The sequence below is a fragment of the Salmo salar genome, chromosome 17 (genome assembly GCF_965601325.2).
Source record: "Salmo salar chromosome 17, fSalSal1, whole genome shotgun sequence".
Classification (NCBI taxonomy): domain Eukaryota; kingdom Metazoa; phylum Chordata; class Actinopteri; order Salmoniformes; family Salmonidae; genus Salmo; species Salmo salar.
The window spans coordinates 79,787,235-79,806,618 of record NC_138307.1 but is presented as its reverse complement, the minus strand read 5'-3'; the positions used below and the strand labels follow the sequence as shown (position 1 = coordinate 79,806,618).

The window sequence follows — 19,384 nt, the reverse complement described above, 5'->3', positions numbered from 1 at the left end:
GACGCAATGTGTGGAGAAGGGACGGGTGAGTCGGAGAATGGGGGGGAGGGGGGCATGACAGATGTGTTTCCATAGTAACTCAGAGAAATAAATAGTTCCTAAAGAACCCTGATAATGGTCAGTAATCTAAATCATTGAGAACTTGACATATGGCCTGACTGGATTGACTGAACACGCCCTCATTCACATCTATGGGGCTGAAGTGGAGCTGGTCGAGAGTTTCAGTTCCTTGGTGTCCACATCACCAACAAACTATCATGGTCCAAACACACCAAGAAAGTCGTGAAGAGGGCAGGACAATGCCTCTTCCCCCTCAGGAGACTGAAAATATTTGGCATGGGTTCCCAGACCCTAAAAAAGTTATACAACTGCACCATCGAGAGCATCCTGACCGGTTGCATCACCGCCTAGTATGGCAACTGCTCAGCATCCGACCGTAAGGACCTACAGAGGGTAGTGAGTACAGCCCAGTACATCACTGGGGCCAAGCTTCCTGCCATCCAGGACCTCTATACCAGGCGGTGTCAGAGGAAGCCCCAAAAAATTGTCAAAGACTCCAGTCACCCAAGTCATTGACTGTTCTCTCTGCTACCGCACGGCAAGTGGTACAGGAGCGCCAAGTCTAGGTCCAAAAGGCTCCTTAAAAGCTTCTACACCCAAGTCATAGACTGCTGAACAATTAATTAATTGGCCACCTGGACTATTTGTATTGACCACCCCCCCCCCCCCCCCCCTTTGTTTTTTACACTGCTGCTACTCAATGTTTATTACCTATGCATAGTCACTTTACCCCTACCTACATGTACAAATTACCTCAACTAACCTGTACCCCCGCACATTGACTCGGTACTGGTACCCGCTGTATATCGCCTCATTATTCTTATTTTATTGTGTTTTTATTTTACTTTAGTTTATTTAGAAAATATTTTCTTAAAACTGCATTGTTGGTTAATGGCCTTGTCAGTAAGCATTTCACGGTAAGGTCTACACCTGTTGTATTCGGCGCATGTGACAAATTACATTTGATTAGACATAAAAAGTCTGATATTATTGGACTTTACTATGAGTGGGACATTTTGGATGGATAGAGGGATGAATGAATGGGGATAGATGGATGGACGAACAAACAAACAAACAAACAAATGAATAAATGAACAAACTATTCAATAAATAACTCAATCCCTTTATCAACCAGTCAGTCAGTCAACAAATCAAGAGATCTAATGGTCTAACCGTGGTCATTGTTGTCCCCGTCCAGGTGAAGTGTGACCACTACTGGCCAGCTGACCGGGAGCCTCTGTACTATGGAGACCTGGTGGTTCAAATGCTGTCTGAGTCTGTCCTGGCTGAATGGACAATCAGGGAGTTCAAGATCAGCTCTGTGAGTAACAGTCACCTCAGTAACAATCCCCTCAGTAACAATCCCCTCAGTAACAGTCACCTCAGTAACAGTCACCTCAGTAACAATCACCTCAGTAACAGTCACCTCAGTAACAATCACCTCAGAAACAATCACCTCAGTAACAATCACCTCAGTAACAATCACCTCAGTAACAATCACCTCAGAAACAATCACCTCAGAAACAATCACCTCAGTAACAATCACCTCAGAAACAATCACCTCAGTAACAATCACCTCAGTAACAGTCACCTCAGTAACAGTCACCTCGGTAACAAACACCTCAGTAACAAACACCTCAGTAACAATCACCTCAGTAACAATCACCTCAGAAACAATCACCTCAGTAACAATCACCTCAGTAACAATCACCTCAGTAACAATCACCTCAGTAACAATAACCTCAGATAATATGGCAGCTTCTCTGTTACTGTCACTATTGAAAGCTGTAGCCCAACTGAAGAGCTTTCAGTTCACTAGGATGACCTGTTTTTATATAAACCATCAGTACCAAGACAGATAAAACTGTTTGATCCTCTAATCGCTTAGATCCTGATCTACAAGGTACATTCTAGACCTGGTGGGAAGGTCCGACTTTATTTTTTTATTTATTTTTTATTTTTTTATGTATTTTTTATTTAACCTTTTATTTAACCAGGTAAGTCAGTTAATTACAAATTCTTATTTACAATGACGGCCTACCCCGACCAAACCCGGACAACGCTGGACCAATTGTGCGCCACCCTATGGGACTCCCAATCACGGCCGGATGTGATTCAGCCTAGATTAGAACCAGAGATTGTAGGGTCACCTCTTGCACTGAGATACAGTACCTTAGACCGCTGCGCCACTCGGGAGCCCCCAAGAGGGAGATACCCTGCATTTCCTGTCCTGAACATCCCTCATCTTGTATCTCTTCAGGAGGGTCGTCCCAGCTTCCCTCGGGTGGTGAGACACTTCCACTACACGGTGTGGCCAGACCATGGGGTCCCCGAGACCACCCAGTCCCTCATCGAGTTCGTACGGACCGTCAGGGACTACATCGACAGAGCCCCCAGCACTGGAGCCACCGTTGTTCACTGCAGGTATGTGTAAGGGCCACCTCGGTGTGTGTGGAAGGGGATATTGTGTGTTTGTGTGCGTGTGCGTGTGTGTGTGTGTGTGTGTGTGTGTGTGTGTGTGTGTGTGTGTGTGTGTGTGTGTGTGTGTGTGTGTGTGTGTGTGTGTGTGTGTGTTCAAACTCAGGAAATTATGCCAGGGTAGATGTAAACTTAGCGGAGTCAGAGGGTTCATCTCCCATCAGAAAGAGTTTCCCCCTTGGCAGACATGAGTCAAAGAAAAGACAAGCAACGTGACTGAGAAAATGTAGTGAGGCCGATTAATAATTGATCAGCTCCATACATTAGACTAGTCCCCTCGCAGGGTTGGGCAGTAACGGATTACATGTAAGGGATTACAAAAAAACAGTAACTGTAATCCGTTACCAGCTATAATATTGTAATCAGATACTTTTGAAAAACTCGATGATTACTTCAAAGGATTGCTTTTAAATTTAAAAAAGATGTTTGTGAGAAGAAACACAAATCTTTCACACTTCTCTGTTTTCTCAAAGACATTCAAATCAGCGTTGAAAAAAGACGCAAGTTTACGTTTGTTCCGCCTGAGAGAGTCTGACCACAAGTCAGAGACCACTATGATGACACACCAAATATGTTTGATGGATGGTGGGAAAAGAGCAGGAATAGGCTTTTGTAGGCCAATGGTGTGACTGCTGTTGGCCTCCAAAGATGATCTAACTTGAATAAAGGCTTGGAGGTAAGGATGGTGATGTAGTTTACAGCGATACAGATATCACTTATTATTGATATCTACATAGAGCATTGATGTGAATCACACTGCTGCTCTCTCATTTAGCTATTTGTGCTTTACGGATTATGGTTGTTGTGGACGGCTGTTCAAGAAATCATATGCATTTTAACACAATAATAGTTGAACTGAAGAAGTTTAAGCTGCCTGTCAATCACTGTTTTGAAACCAGTGGACAGCCAGTTAAAAATGTGCTCTGGCAACAACTGCATAGTGCGGATCCTAAACAGCCAGTTTAAAATGTGCTCTGGCAACAGCTGCATAGTGCAGATCCTAAACAGCCAGTTAAAAATGTGCTCTGGCAACAGCTGCATAGTGAGGACCCCAGCCTATGGAATAAAAGTGGGGCTTTTATTGCTCAATCTAATTCATGCTGATAAAATAATAATCCATAGGCCTAATGGACATAGGCTCAAACTCACACACTGTTGATAGACTTAAAGGGACAGTCTGTAGTTGCTACATCCATTTTTGTATTTATAAATGTATACATCCATTGATTCTTGAAGAATATAACTTATAAATGCCTCATGAGCTTAGTTCAACTGTCCCACTCCATGAGAACCCAATATATATGCTTGTTTTACCCCAATGTTTGTAAACATTGTAAATGTAAACAAACACTGTATAGCCTCATAACATGGTTAACAAAATAATGTTGATATCATGGATGGTCAGTCCTTGCATCCACAGCTCTGTCTATTAATCTGAGAGTGGTTACATTTCTCCAGGCCCATCTCTCAGCTTTTTACCAAAGCCGAGGCGGGGTGTCCATTTTGTTATTGTTTCATCTGTGGATTTGCCCTTTAAACAGCTGCATATCATCAAGATATCAACGTGTCACCAACAAAAAGGTCAACAATAGGCCTATAGCAAACACAGCATATGCCATTCATTTTTCACATGGAAATAGCACTTTTCAGTAGTGCTCAAAGCATGCCATTCCATGAGCACAGACTTTATTTTTCAAATCAATGAGCCTAGTCAGTCAATGAGCCTAATCAGTCAATGAGCCTAGTCAGTCCTCCATGAAAAATCATCAACAACAGAGTAGGGCTGGCTAATAAGTCCTTAGTTTAGATCGATAAGCAGGATGTTTGCCACTTCCTCTGTCCTGTCAGACCTTAGTTACTTTTCACAATGAGGAAATGTTTGGCCTCAGGTAAAACAGTTTGGCTAATCTATACCTCCATATTTCCAGGTCCTATTCCTGAACATCAACGGGTATAACATTTATTGGAATGACTGGAATTCTGATAGACTTTTTAATGTATGAACCTGGCTGATGGTGTCTGGACCACTCTCAGCTCTATATAGACAGAAATGAGATGAACCTGGCTGATGGTGTCTGGACCACTCTCAGCTCTATATAGACAGAAATGAGATGAACCTGGCTGATGGTGTCTGGACCACCCTCATCTCTATTTAAACAGAAAGGAGATGAACCTGGCTGATGGTGAATTAGATCAGGCTCAGCTCTATATAGACAGAAATTAGATGAACCTGGCTGATGGTGATTTAGACCAGCCTCAGCTCTATATAGACAGAAATTAGATGAACCTGGCTGATGGTGATTTAGATCAGGCTCAGCTCTATATAGACAGAAATTAGATTAACCTGGCTGATGGTGTCTAGACAACTCTCAGCTCTATATAGACATAAAGGAGATGAACATGGCTGATGGTGACTTAGACCAGGCTCAGCTCTATATAGACAGAAAGGAGATGAACCTGGCTGATGGTGACTTAGACCAGGCTCAGCTCTATATAGACAGAAATGAGATGAACCTGGCTGATGGTGATTTAGACCAGCCTCAGCTCTATATAGACAGAAATTAGATGAACCTGGCTGATGGTGTCTGGACCACCCTCATCTCTATATAGACAGAAAGAAGATGAACCTGGCTGATGGTGTCTGGACCACCCTCATCTCTATATAGACAGAAAGAAGATGAACCTGGCTGATGGTGTCTGGACCACCCTCATCTCTATATAGACAGAAATGAGATGAACCTGGCTGATGGTGTCTGGACCACCCTCATCTCTATATAGACAGAAATGAGATGAACCTGGCTGATGGTGCTCTACACTCCTTCAGGATCAGATCAACAGGAATGTAAAGTTCACAGATAAGCCACAACACACTTTACAGCAAGGAGAAGTAAGCAAGTGTCGTTTTTCTGCCAGAGGAGAGTCCATTACTCGGTGGTGACTCTCTTTCTCCCGTCGCGGGTATCGCTCTCAGCTACAGGAGTCTGCCATTCCATCACTGTTGGTGACGTCTAGAGCCTAGACCAGTGAACTACTGACCCTGACCAGCTCCCGTTTATGAACCAGATGTTAGTTGTGCCGTCAAAGTGGAGAGAACTCTGTTAGTACTGGTGTACTGTGTTTCAGTGAAGCATATCCTCCAGCAGGAATACTATTATGTGCAGCGTCCTGGATGATGGATTGTGATTGATCGTCATCATTTATCATTACTGTCTCTGTGTGTGTGTGTGTGTGTGTGTGTGTGTGTGTGTGTGTGTGTGTGTGTGTGTGTGTGTGTGTGTGTGTGTGTGTGTGTGTGTGTGTGTGTGTGTGTGTGTGTGTGTGTGTGTGTGTGTGTGTGTGTGTGTGTGTGTCAAAGGAGAAATCCTTCAATCAGGATGGTAGCTGTGTAGGCACACCAATTAAATTAAATACCAATATCAAATGATTTTAATATGATTTACCACAAGTGTATAAATACATGGTATGTATGTCAATGGTAAATGTTGTGTAAATTACATCAATCACTCTTCTCTCTCTCTTCCCCTTTCTCTCTCTCTCTCTCCCTCCCGATCTCCCTCAGTGCTGGAGTGGGTCGTACAGGGACGTTCATGGTTCTGGACCGGGTCCTTCAACAGCTGGACAGCATAGGAACAGTGGATGTCTACGGCTGTGTGTTTGACCTCCGGCTGCACCGCTCTCACATGGTGCAAACAGAGGTAACGAGTCGCAATTCATTCAACAAAACTGCTTCCATGACTTGGTACATTTCCATGAGTATAATGAACGTCAATGTTAGCCAGTGATGCCAGTGATAATATATAGCCAGAGATAATATGTAGCCAGAGATAATATGTAGCCAGTGATAATATATAGCCAGTGATCCCCAGTGATAATATATAGCCAGTGATGCCAGTGATAATATATAGCCAGAGATAATATATAGCCAGAGATAATATGTAGCCAGTGATAATATATAGCCAGTGATAATATATAGCCAGTGATCCCCAGTGATAATATATAGCCAGTGATAATATATAGCCAGTGATAATATACAGCCAGTGATAATATATAGCCAGAGATAATATATAGCCAGTGATAATATATAGCCAGTGATCCCCAGTGATAATATATAGCCAGTGATAATATATAGCCAGTGATAATATATAGCCAGAGATAATATATAGCCAGTGATAATATATAGCCAGTGATCCCCAGTGATAATATATAGCCAGTGATAATATATAGCCAAAGATAATATATAACCAATGATAATATATAGCCACTGATAATATATAGCCAGTGATAATATATAGCCAGTGATAATATATAGCCAATGATAACATATAGCCAGTGATAATATATAGCCAATGATAACATATAGCCAGTGATAACATATAGCCAGTGATAATATATAGCCAGTGATAACATATAGCCAGTGATAACATATAGCCAGTGATAACATATAGCCTGTGATAACATGTAGCCAGTGATAATATGTAGCCAGTGATAATATATAGCCAGTGATAATATATAGCCAGTGATAATATATAGCCAGTGATAATATATAGCCAGAGATAATATATAGCCAGTGATAATATATAGCCAGTGATCTTATATAGCCTGTGATAATATATAGCCAGTGATAACATATAGCCAGTGATAATATATAGCCAGTGATAATATATAGCCAGAGATAATATATAGCCAGAGATAATATATAGCCACAGATAATATATAGCCAGTGATAATATATAGCCAGTGATCTTATATAGCCAGTGATAATATATAGCCAGTGATAATATATAGCCAGTGATAATATATAGCCAGTGATAATATATAGCCAGTGATCTTATATAGCCAGTGATAATATATAGCCAGTGATAATATATAGCCAGTGATAATATATAGCCAGTGATCTTATATAGCCAGTGATAATATATAGCCAGTGATAATATATAGCCAGTGATAATATATAGCCAGTGATAATATATAGCCAGAGATAATATATAGCCAGTGATAATATATAGCCAGAGATAATATATAGCCAGTGATAATATATAGCCAGTGATAATATATAGCCAGTGATAATATATAGCCAGAGATAATATATAGCCAGTGATAATATATAGCCAGAGATAATATATAGCCAGAGATAATATATAGCCAGAGATAATATATAGCCAGTGATAATATATAGCCAGTGATAATATATAGCCAGAGATAATATATAGCCAGAGATAATATATAGCCAGAGATAATATATAGCCAGTGATAATATATAGCCAGTGATAATATATAGCCAGTGATAATATATAGCCAGTGATAATATATAGCCAGAGATAATAAATGGGGATGTGTATCAGCAGAATCAAAGGGAAGGCTTCATCCTTTTGATCTGCTATGCAGTGGTAATGATAGCACAATGTTTGTGCCTGAGACACAACGTCTTGCATTAGCTCCCCAATCATAATGCCTAGGCTTTAGCTTAGTGGGATAACACAGTATGTTGTCAAAATGGCAAAGGCACAACACATTAAGCAGAAATGTTGCAAAAGGTTCTTATTGAGTAGTGAAGATGACGCATTAAAGAAATGTTTGTTTTGGTTCATTGAGAAACCCACAGCAGATGGAAAGTAGTATTGATGTGAGTGCTGTCCTCCCCACAGCAGATGAACAGTAGTATTGATGTGAGTGCTGTCCTCCCCACAGCAGATGAACAGTAGTATTGATGTGAATGCTGTCCTCCCCACAGCAGATGAACAGTAGTATTGATGTGAATGCTGTCCTCCCCACAGCAGATGGAACAGTAGTATTGATGTGAATGCTGTCCTCCCCACACCAGATGAACAGTAGTATTGATGTGAATGCTGTCCTCCCCACAGCAGATTAACAGTAGTATTGATGATATTGATGTGAATGCTGTCCTCCCCACAGCAGATTAACAGTAGTATTGATGATATTGATGTGAATCCTGTCCTCCCCACAGCAGATGAACAGTAGTATTGATGTGAATGCTGTCCTCCCCACAGCAGATTAACAGTAGTATTGATGATATTGATGTGAATGCTGTCCTCCCCACAGCAGATTAACAGTAGTATTGATGATATTGATGTGAATCCTGTCCTCCCCACAGCAGATGAACAGTAGTATTGATGTGAATGCTGTCCTCCCCACAGCAGATGAACAGTAGTATTGATGTGAATGCTGTCCTCCCCACAGCAGATGAACAGTAGTATTGATGTGAATGCTGTCCTCCCCACAGCAGATGAACAGTAGTATTGATGTGAGTGCTGTCCTCCCCACAGCAGATGAACAGTAGTATTGATGTGAGTGCTGTCCTCCCCACAGCAGATGAACAGTAGTATTGATGTGAATACTGTCCTCCCCACAGCAGATGAACAGTAGTATTGATGTGAGTGCTGTCCTCCCCACAGCAGATGAACAGTAGTATTGATGTGAATACTGTCCTCCCCACAGCAGATGAACAGTAGTATTGATGTGAGTGCTGTCCTCCCCACAGCAGATGAACAGTAGTATTGATGTGAATACTGTCCTCCCCACAGCAGATGAACAGTAGTATTGATGTGAATACTGTCCTCCCCACAGCAGATGAACAGTAGTATTGATGTGAATGCTGTCCTCCCACAGCAGATGAACAGTAGTATTGATGTGAATACTGTCCTCCCCACAGCAGATGAACAGTAGTATTGATGATATTGATGTGAGTGCTGTCCTCCCCACAGCAGGTGAACAGTAGTATTGATGTGAATGCTGTCCTCCCCACAGCAGATGAACAGTAGTATTGATGTGAATGCTGTCCTCCCCACAGCAGATGAACAGTAGTATTGATGTGAGTGCTGTCCTCCCCACAGCAGATGAACAGTAGTGTTGATGTGAATGCTGTCCTCCCCACAGCAGATGAACAGTAGTATTGATGTGAATGCTGTCCTCCCCACAGCAGATGAACAGTAGTGTTGATGTGAATGCTGTCCTCCCCACAGCAGATGAACAGTAGTATTGATGATATTGATGTGAATGCTGTCCTCCCCACAGCAGATGAACAGTAGTGTTGATGTGAATGCTGTCCTCCCCACAGCAGGTGAACAGTAGTATTGATGATATTGATGTGAATGCTGTCCTCCCCACAGTACCAGTACTCCTTCCTCCACCAGTGTGTTCGAGATGTCCTGAGAGCCAGGAAGCTCCGTAGTGAGCAGGAGAACCCTCTCTACCCCATCTATGAGAACTTCAACCCAGACTACTACCGTGGTAAGACTATACCCCCAGACCATATATCCAGATTACTACCGTGGTAAGACTATATCATCATACCAAGACTATATATCCAGATTACTACCGTGGTAAGACTATACCATCATACCAAGACTATATATCCAGATTACTACCGTGGTAAGACTATACCATCATACCAAGACTATATATCCAGATTACTACCGTGGTAAGACTATACCATCATACCAAGACTATATATCCAGATTACTACCATGGTAAGACTATACCCCCATACCAAGACTATATATCCAGATTACTACCGTGGTAAGACTATACCACCAGACCATATATCCAGATTACTACCGTGGTAAGACTATACCACCATACCAAGACTATATATCCAGACTACTACCATGGTGAGACTATACCACCATACCAAGACTATATATCCAGACTACTACCATGGTGAGACTATACCACCGTACCAAGACTATATATCCAGACTACTACCATGGTGAGACTATACCACCATACCAAGACTATATATCCAGACTACTACCATGGTGAGACTATACCACCGTACCAAGACTATATATCCAGACTACTACCATGGTGAGACTATACCAAGACTATATATCCAGACTACTACCATGGTGAGACTATACCACCATACCAAGACTATATATCCAGACTACTACCATGGTGAGACTATACCACCATACCAAGACTATATATCCAGACTACTACCATGGTGAGACTATACCACCATACCAAGACTATATATCCAGACTACTACCATGGTGAGACTATACCACCATACCAAGACTATATATCCAGACTACTACCATGGTGAGACTATACCAAGACTATATATCCAGACTACTACCATGGTGAGACTATACCACCATACCAATACTATATATGCAGACTATAGATATAGGTCTACCAATAGAATTAGAATTACAAGCCTACCAATAGAATTACCATGAGTGGAACGGACAAAGCCAACATGGCAGCTGGTCCCCCCACCAGAATTGACTTGATGGCAATGTCCCGTTCTAGTATGTCTAACTCTATGCCTTTAATCACAGTTCCATTTTGAGTCGCTAAAACGATAATCCCCTAAACCGTCTAAACAACTTAATCATACGGAAGGGTACATTTAGTACATGTGTTTGACATAATATTTGACTAAATGTGCCTTTATTTGTCTTGCTCTCTTCAGATTTTGTGTACACGGGACGCTAAAGACAGTCTGGGTTCCTCTCCACAACTGAGTGAGAATGAAAAGCAGGGAAGAATCTGTTGAACACCAGCAGACAGCCAGTCTGTCACAACTACAGCACTATAGAGTGGGGGGGTAAAGCTATTTATTATTGATACACTGTTGGTTCAACCTCTCAGGATGTCTGTTTAAAATGGAACAGATCCACGTCTGGAAATATTGACATTACATTCACTTATACCTGAATCTTAGGTTGCATTCAATGAGATATATGTTTATATTGTTTTGCACCTAATTGTAAGCTCTTCCAAGAAACATTATTTCTAAACTCATGTTTTTTCAATATTAGTAATGTCTGATGAAAAGACAAAAGGAACAGATATAAATGTGGATATAATGATTCTTATTCAATGTAATAGAAAAAAGATGAATGAAAAATATCAGGCGAAGCAATAAATGGGATTCTATGAGGCGTAGCTACCCTACATCACAAAGCATTATTATGACAAGGCTTGACTCCCTAAAAACCTTCCCTGAAGGAACCTTCCCTGCATCCCAACTGGCACCCTATTCTCTATGGGTCCTAATCAAAAGTTGTGCACTATATAGGGAATAGGGTGCCATTTGGGTACAAAGCCCTTTCTGTATAATATGTTCTAAATCGTAGTTGCTGGTTCGTAGTTAAAAAATAATTAACCCGAAGCAGACAGACAGACAGCTAGCTGTCTTGAGAGTAGCTCATCACAATGCTGTCTATATCCTTGTATAAAGTAGCAGACCGTTTGTACAGTTGCTTGTGTTGTGAATAGTTCTCTTATCTTTAAACATATCGTCAGTTCATGTTGTGTGTGTGTACCATTGAGATTGTACAGTAGAGCCTGGAAGAGGGAACAGTATATAGTTTGTATAAGTATGACATCTCGGCTACCTATGTTTTCTAGGGCGAAGGGAATACTCTACTGGAAAACAAATGCCATCTTGTATTCGGTTGTCTCCGAAAGAGGTGGTAACCTTTTTTCCATGGTCTTTCGAACCAGATGGAGGGAGTGTTCATGAGAGGGACTGTATGGGTTTTGTACATTACCTTCCTCAAAACATGATGTTGCATTTCTTTTCATCCTTTTGGCATAAAACTAGGCTGATGAATGTGTCTGTGAACATACAAACAGTGATCTTTCTATGTCATGTTGAACTGAGCAGGAGATCCCTTCAACTGAATCTGAGCTGGCCAGCTTCCTGATCTAAACAGGAGAAGGTCTAGAAATAGGACTAAACTAAAAACAACTGAAGAAACTTCACACAATAAGCAATACTGGCCAAATCCTGCTGAGATCCTGGGGATAAAGTGAGAGAATTGAACAAAATGTCAACATCCTGACCCTGTGAAAGGTCTGTAGTGGCCAAGACACTGACCTTTCCAGTCTACAGGTTTGGGACGTGGCATTTCTCTGTCTGAGCTTCTCTGAGCCCCTAGCCACGGAAACAAAGACTGAGCTACAGAAGAGACAGTGTTGGTTGGCATTCTTCCCATTGTTACTGAAGATATTGCAGATCTTCAGTAGCTCTCATTCCGTTAGTATTTCAATATCAATCTGTATCTACATATAAATAGTACATTCATATTGAATCTTCTCTCCAATGGCTCCCGTTACGTTAGTGTCTCTACTCTATATACAAATATCACATATTTAGTTTAACTTTGTTGTTCAATTTAAACATGAAAATACTAAGAGGATCATTTTCAGGGTTCTGACTCCTCCCACTAGTATCAGATGGAACACATTCTGACTCCTCCCAGTAGTATCAGATGGAACACATTCTGACTCCTCCCAGTAGTATCAGATGGAACACATTCTGACTCCTCCCAGTAGTATCAGATGGAACACATTCTGACTCCTCCCAGTAGTATCAGATGGAACACATTCTGACTCCTCCCACTAGTATCAGATGGAACACATTCTGACTCCTCCCAGTAGTATCAGATGGAACACATTCTGACTCCTCTCAGTAGTATCAGATGGAACACATTCTGACTCCTCCCGCTAGTATCAGATGGAACACATTCTGACTCCTCCCGCTAGTATCAGATGGAACACATTCTGACTCCTCCCAGTTGTATTAGATGGAACACATTCTGACTCCTCCCAGTTGTATCAGATGGAACACATTCTGACTCCTCCCAGTAGTATCAGATGGAACACATTCTGACTCCTCCCGCTAGTATCAGATGGAACACATTCTGACTCCTCCCAGTTGTATCAGATGGAACACATTCTGACTCCTCCCAGTTGTATCAGATGGAACACATTCTGACTCCTCCCAGTAGTATCAGATGGAACACATTCTGACTCCTCCCAGTAGTATCAGATGGAACACATTCTGACTCCTCCCAGTAGCAGGGATATTGAATTTCCTGTTTAGTCCTATTCCCCTCTTCACAAAAAAATGCTGGCGCTCGTCATTGATTTTGCACCAAATAACCCCACACAGCAAGTAAGACAATGTATAAATTATTGTGTAGAGTAGAGCAGAGCACCAGTCTCTCAGGCTTGACCCTCTCACCCCTGTCCTCCCCTATAAGCCTAAAGGTCATATCATAAAGAGATTGTCTCCAGATAATATAGTACAGAAACATCAAATCTCTCCATCTGTTCTCCTCCCTGCTGGGAGTTGAGTGGATTTAATTGTGTTAAGCTCCACTGTGGATTCCTCAAAAGTTTTTCATTACAGAAATCTATATCAATCCGCCTCCCTCCTGTCAAACTAATACGTTCTTAGATCCCCAATGACCCTCTAGAACACATCTCTCTGAGTTTCACCAGAGTATGGCTCGTGCCCATACAGCAGCTAAAACTTCATGTGAAGGCGCTTAGCTACCTGATGAATATTCTTCCAACGTTTCTGTTTTGCTGTTACATCGCTACTACCTCGCTCACCAACCAACAGTTGACCTGCAGGGGGAAACCTTCTAACCAAGGCCTTTAGAAAGAAACAAGGAGATTAGGGACAGAGGTGTTGGAGGCAAATCAGAGGAATTAACTGTCTTTAACAGAGAGGTCATGGCGTAAGCCTGCCGTATCATTTACAGTATGTATCATTTACAGTATGTATCATTTACAGTATGTATCATATCATTTACAGTATGTATCATTTACAGTAGGTATCATTTACAGTAGGTATCATTTACAGTAGGTACCATTTACAGTAGGTATCGGTTACAGTATGTATCATTTACAGTAGGTATCATTTACAGTAGGTATAATTCCACATGATCTATGGGATGGTTGTGCATCTGGAATATGAACATAGCTTAAACTAGCTGAAAGAATGTTCCCTAGCCTAGAATGTTCCCTAGCCTGGAATGTTCCCTAGCCTAGAATGTTCCCTAGCCTGGAATGTTCCCTAGCCTAGAATGTTCCCTAGCCTGGAATGTTCCCTAGCCTAGAATGTTCCCTAGCCTAGAATGTTCCCTAGCCTGGAATGTTCCCTAGCCTAGAATGTTCCCTAGCCTGGAATGTTCCCTAGCCTGGAATGTTCCCTAGCCTAGAATGTTCCCTAGCCTGGAATGTTCCCTAGCCTAGAATGTTCCCTAGCCTAGAATGTTCCCTAGCCTAGAATGTTCCCTAGCCTAGAATGTTCCCTAGCCTAGAATGTTCCCTTTCATTTAAAAGTAGAGAATTCTGTTGTTTATTTTTTGTTCTTCATAATCATACTGCTGGCAATAGAGGAGAGAAGTGTTGATGCATGTTCCTAATTGGTTTCCAACTCTGTTTCCAGTCTCTTGTTAATATGATGAGGTAATCTGCCATCTCATTACGTTCAGCACATAGTTAACTATGAACCGTTCATCCCTCTGGAGAACTAAGGTTGTATTAATTAATCACTGATGTAGGCAGGCGTCCCAAAAGGTAAGGCACCCTATTCCCTATATACTGCACTACTATTGACCAGAGCCCATAGGGCTGTGGTTAAAAGTAGTGTACTATGTAGGGAATAGGGTGCCATTTGGAGCACACAGCCATAGAGTGATTAATCATAGGAGTAGTATCTCTCTAGATCAGTGTCTTACTCGGTGAGCATACTGCCAAAATAAGGAAGCCTTGTCCAAGCCAGAGCGGCCCAAAGGGCAGGAGCCTGTCTCCTGTTTCTGAAGCGTGAGGCAACTTAATGTACTAGTACACCCCCTGGACAGGACACTAGTCTGTCTGACTATACTGGTATATATTAATGTACTAGTACACCCCCTGGACAGGACACTAGTCTGTCTGACTATACTGGTATATATTAATGTACTAGTACACCCCCTGGACAGGACACTAGTCTGTCTGACTATACTGGTATATATTAATGTACTAGTACACCCCCTGGACAGGACACTAGTCTGTCTGACTATACTGGTATATATTAATGTACTAGTACACCCCCTGGACAGGACACTAGTCTGTCTGTCTATACTGGTATATATTAATGTACTAGTACACCCCCTGGACAGGACACTAGTCTGTCTGACTATACTGGTATATATTAATGTACTAGTACACCCCCTGGACAGGACACTAGTCTGTCTGACTATACTGGTATATATTAATGTACTAGTACACCCCCTGGACAGGACACTAGTCTGTCTGACTATACTGGTATATATTAATGTACTAGTACACCCCCTGGACAGGACACTAGTCTGTCTGACTATACTGGTATATATTAATGTACTAGTACACCCCCTGGACAGGACACTAGTCTGTCTGACTATACTGGTATATATTAATGTACTAGTACACACCCTGGACAGGACACTAGTCTGTCTGACTGTACTGGTGTAGATTGTATATTTGATTGCGTTAACATATTGTGACTAACAGAGGTGTCACAACCCAACAACTGTCACGTGACCTATACCTACAGGGAAGAGCAGTGCTTCTCTGTCTTATTGTGTTTGCACTGGATCAATGTGAATGAATGTATACAATGTTATGTTGTAAATATGCCTGGATTTGTAACCCATGTTTATCCATATGTATTGGTTGATATGATAAGCTATGTGTTATGCACGTAAGTAAAAAAGCTAAACTTTGTTTTGAATATATGATTACATTAATAATGCCCAGAATATGCAACCATGTTAAATATGTTATTCATGTATAATAAAATAAGAATATAGACACATCTAGTTGACATTTTCACATGATGCACAATAAACGTTTTGTTTGCAAAAAAAATGTAATTTTGCCTGCTTAGAAATGATGTGCATGAGGTTATTTTACTTAACATAATTTAGAGAGGATGGAGCCAGCATGATAGGACTGAATATCCTGGTAGGACTGAATATCCTGGTAGGACTGAATATCCTGGTATCCTGGTAGGACTGAATATCCTGGTAGGACTAAATATCCTGGTAGGACTGAATATCCTGGTAGGACTGAAATATCCTGGTATCCTGGTAGGACTGAATATCCTGGTAGGACTGAATATCCTGGTAGGACTGAATATCCTGGTATCCTGGTAGGACTGAATATCCTGGTAGGACTGAATATCCTGGTAGGACTGAATATCCTGGTAGGACTGAATATCCTGGTATCCTGGTAGGACTGAATATCCTGGTATCCTGGTAGACCTGAATATCCTGGTATCCTGGTAGGACTGAATATCCTGGTATCCTGGTAGGACTGAATATCCTGGCAGGACCGAATATCCTGGTATCCTGGTAGGACTGAATATCCTGGTAGGACTGAATATCCTGGTATCCTGGTAGGACTGAATATCCTGGTATCCTGGTAGGACTGAATATCCTGGTATCCTGGTAGGACTGAATATCCTGGTATCCTGGTAGGACTGAATATCCTGGCAGGACCGAATATCCTGGTATCCTGGTAGGACTGAATATCCTGGTAGAACTGAATATCCTGGTATCCTGGTAGGACTGAATATCCTGGTATCCTGGTAGGACTGAATATCCTGGTATCCTGGTAGGACTGAATATCCTGGTAGGACTAAATATCTTGGAATCCTGGTAGGACTGAATATCCTGGTATCCTGGTAGGAGTGAATATCCTGGTAGGACTGAATATCCTGGTAGGACTGAATATCCTGGTATCCTGGTAGGACTGAATATCCTGGCATCCTGGTAGGACTGAATATCCTGGTAGGACTGAATATCCTGGTAGGACTGAATATCCTGGTATCCTGGTAGGACTGAATGTCCTGGTAGGACTGATATCCTGGTAGGACTGAATATCCTGGTAGGACTGAATATCCTGGTATCCTGGTAGGACTGAATATCCTGGTAGGACTGAATATCCTGGTAGGACTGAATATCCTGGGATCCTGGTAGGACTGAATATCCTGGTAGGACTGAATATCCTGGTAGGACTGAATATCCTGGTAGGACTGAATATCCTGGTATCCTGGTAGGACTGAATATCCTGGTATCCTGGTAGGACTGAATATCCTGGTAGGACTGAATATCCTGGTATCCTGGTAGGACTGAATATCCTGGTATCCTGGTAGGACTGAATATCCTGGTATCCTGGTAGGACTGAATATCCTGGTAGGACTGAATATCCTGGTAGGACTGAATATCCTGGTATCCTGGAAGGACTGAACATCCTGGTAGGACTGAATATATCCTGGTAGGACTGTGTGCCTGAGTAACCTGCACTGATCTTACAGAAGGCATTACCCTGAATCTGTCAGTGAGAACCTTAGAGCTGCTCTGTGTTTAGAGGGGCCCTCTCTAGGACAGCTCTCTGTGTAGAGAGGGCCCTCTTTAAGACAGCTCTGTGTGTAGAGGGGCCCTCTCTAAGACAGCTCTGTGTGTAGAGGGGCCCTCTCTAAGACAGCTCTGTGTGTAGAGGGGCCCTCTCTAAGACAGCTCTGTATGTAGAGGGGCCCTCTCTAGGACAGCTCAGTGTGTAGAGAGGCCCTAAAAATGTCTTAAAACATAATTCCACTTTGAAATTATGGGGTCTTGTGTTTAGGCCTGTGAAACAAAATCTAAATGTAATCCATTTTAAATTCAGGCTGTAACACAATAAAATGTGGAAAAAGTCAAGGGGTGTGAATACTTTCTGAAGGTTCTGTACATCAGCTCAATCGGAAATGTCCTTTCTATAACTCTTCACTTTTACAGATTGAATAGAGCCCTTGATCACAGAAAGGTACTGTGTGATTGAAGTGCACCGTCACGTGTGTGTGACGTCGTTCACACACACTCCAATACACTGGCTTCATCCTAATGTAGATTTGTGAATGAGTGTGGGGAGGAAGGGCTGTTTCTTGCATACCCCAACTCCCCCTGAGACACCCACAGAGGGTTCAGGTCAGAGCCATGGTCCACCATTTTCCAGTGTCCCTGGACCGGTTGGGGGGGTTAAGTGCCCCCCTGCACAACGATAGACTTTTCATCTTGTTGGCTCTGGAATTTGAACCGGCGACTGTTACTGCCCCAACGCTCTAACCTCTAACCTCGAGGCTACTTGACATCCCTGATACAAGCTGACACTACACAGACACTACACAGTGTAATGACGATGCATTCAACTATTTCATTATTCATTTTTTTTAAAGATGCGTCTTGGTCCTCTTCCCACTCTACAACTGCGTCCCAAATAGCCCCGCAGTACCTATATACAGCAATGAACTACTTTTGACCAGAGCCCTATGGGTCCTGGTGCTTTCACTTCCACGCCTCTCAAGGGTCTCTCTCTCTTCCTCTTCTCTCTCTTGCTCTTCTTTTCGTTGTCTCTCTCTCCCTCTTTTCCTATTCTCTCTCTCTCCCCCCTGTCTCTCTCTCCCTAGTCTTTGTCTCTTTTCCTTTTCCTACTTCAATTCCACCCATCAGGATATCTGGCAGCTGTTATTTAGAGGCCTGTAGAACCTTTGACCTCTGTTACAAACCGGCTCAGAGTTCGCAACAAAAGGTAGACACGTGGAGACAAGGAGTATCAAAATATATATTTATTAACTAAAGTAAACTAAGTAATTAGCAATGATGTGTGTAATCAGTAGCGTAAGTGAGTGCTTGCATGCATAAATGTAATAATGCAGGGTGTTGAAGGGTGCCAAAGCAAACAACAACCAAAAACAAGGTGTCTGCATGGAGAGAGTCCCCCCAATCACTGTGGAAGACGTCCATTTATCATGGGACACACCCGGGCCCAGGTGTCTCCCATGTAGCTGATGACCCTCCCAACTCCGCCCACCGGCATCCTAATAAGGAAACCAGAGCAAAGAGAGAAAATACGGCAGACAGAGTGGGAGGGTCGTCACACCTCTATAATCTGGATACCTGGCAGCGGTTATTTAGAGGCCTGTAGAACCTTTGACCTCTATAATCAGGATACCTGGCAGCGGTTATTTAGAGGCCTGTAGAACCTTTGACCTCTATAATCAGGATACCTGGCAGCGGTT

General features: G+C 42.2%; 1 protein-coding gene and 1 long non-coding RNA gene across 2 annotated transcripts in view; both read left to right on the top strand.

Annotated features, from left to right (window-relative positions):
* Positions 1-11,767, top strand: part of LOC106596602 (receptor-type tyrosine-protein phosphatase beta) — a 102,955-nt gene extending 91,188 nt beyond the window's left edge. The window contains 6 exon segments of the mRNA XM_082964236.1: positions 1-25; positions 1,259-1,381; positions 2,321-2,484; positions 6,098-6,233; positions 9,666-9,786; positions 10,976-11,767. The exon segment at positions 1-25 is cut by the window's left edge and continues 110 nt beyond it. Of these exon segments, the coding sequence (XP_082820362.1) occupies positions 1-25; positions 1,259-1,381; positions 2,321-2,484; positions 6,098-6,233; positions 9,666-9,786; positions 10,976-10,998 (592 nt within the window). The 3' untranslated portion in view covers positions 10,999-11,767.
* Positions 11,768-12,074: 307 nt separating this feature from the next.
* On the top strand, positions 12,075-16,194 carry LOC145861433 (uncharacterized). Its single transcript, XR_014381239.1, has 2 exons — positions 12,075-14,883; positions 14,973-16,194. It is a non-coding gene; the product is annotated as an uncharacterized LOC145861433 (long non-coding RNA).
* The last annotated feature ends 3,190 nt before the right edge of the window (positions 16,195-19,384 follow it).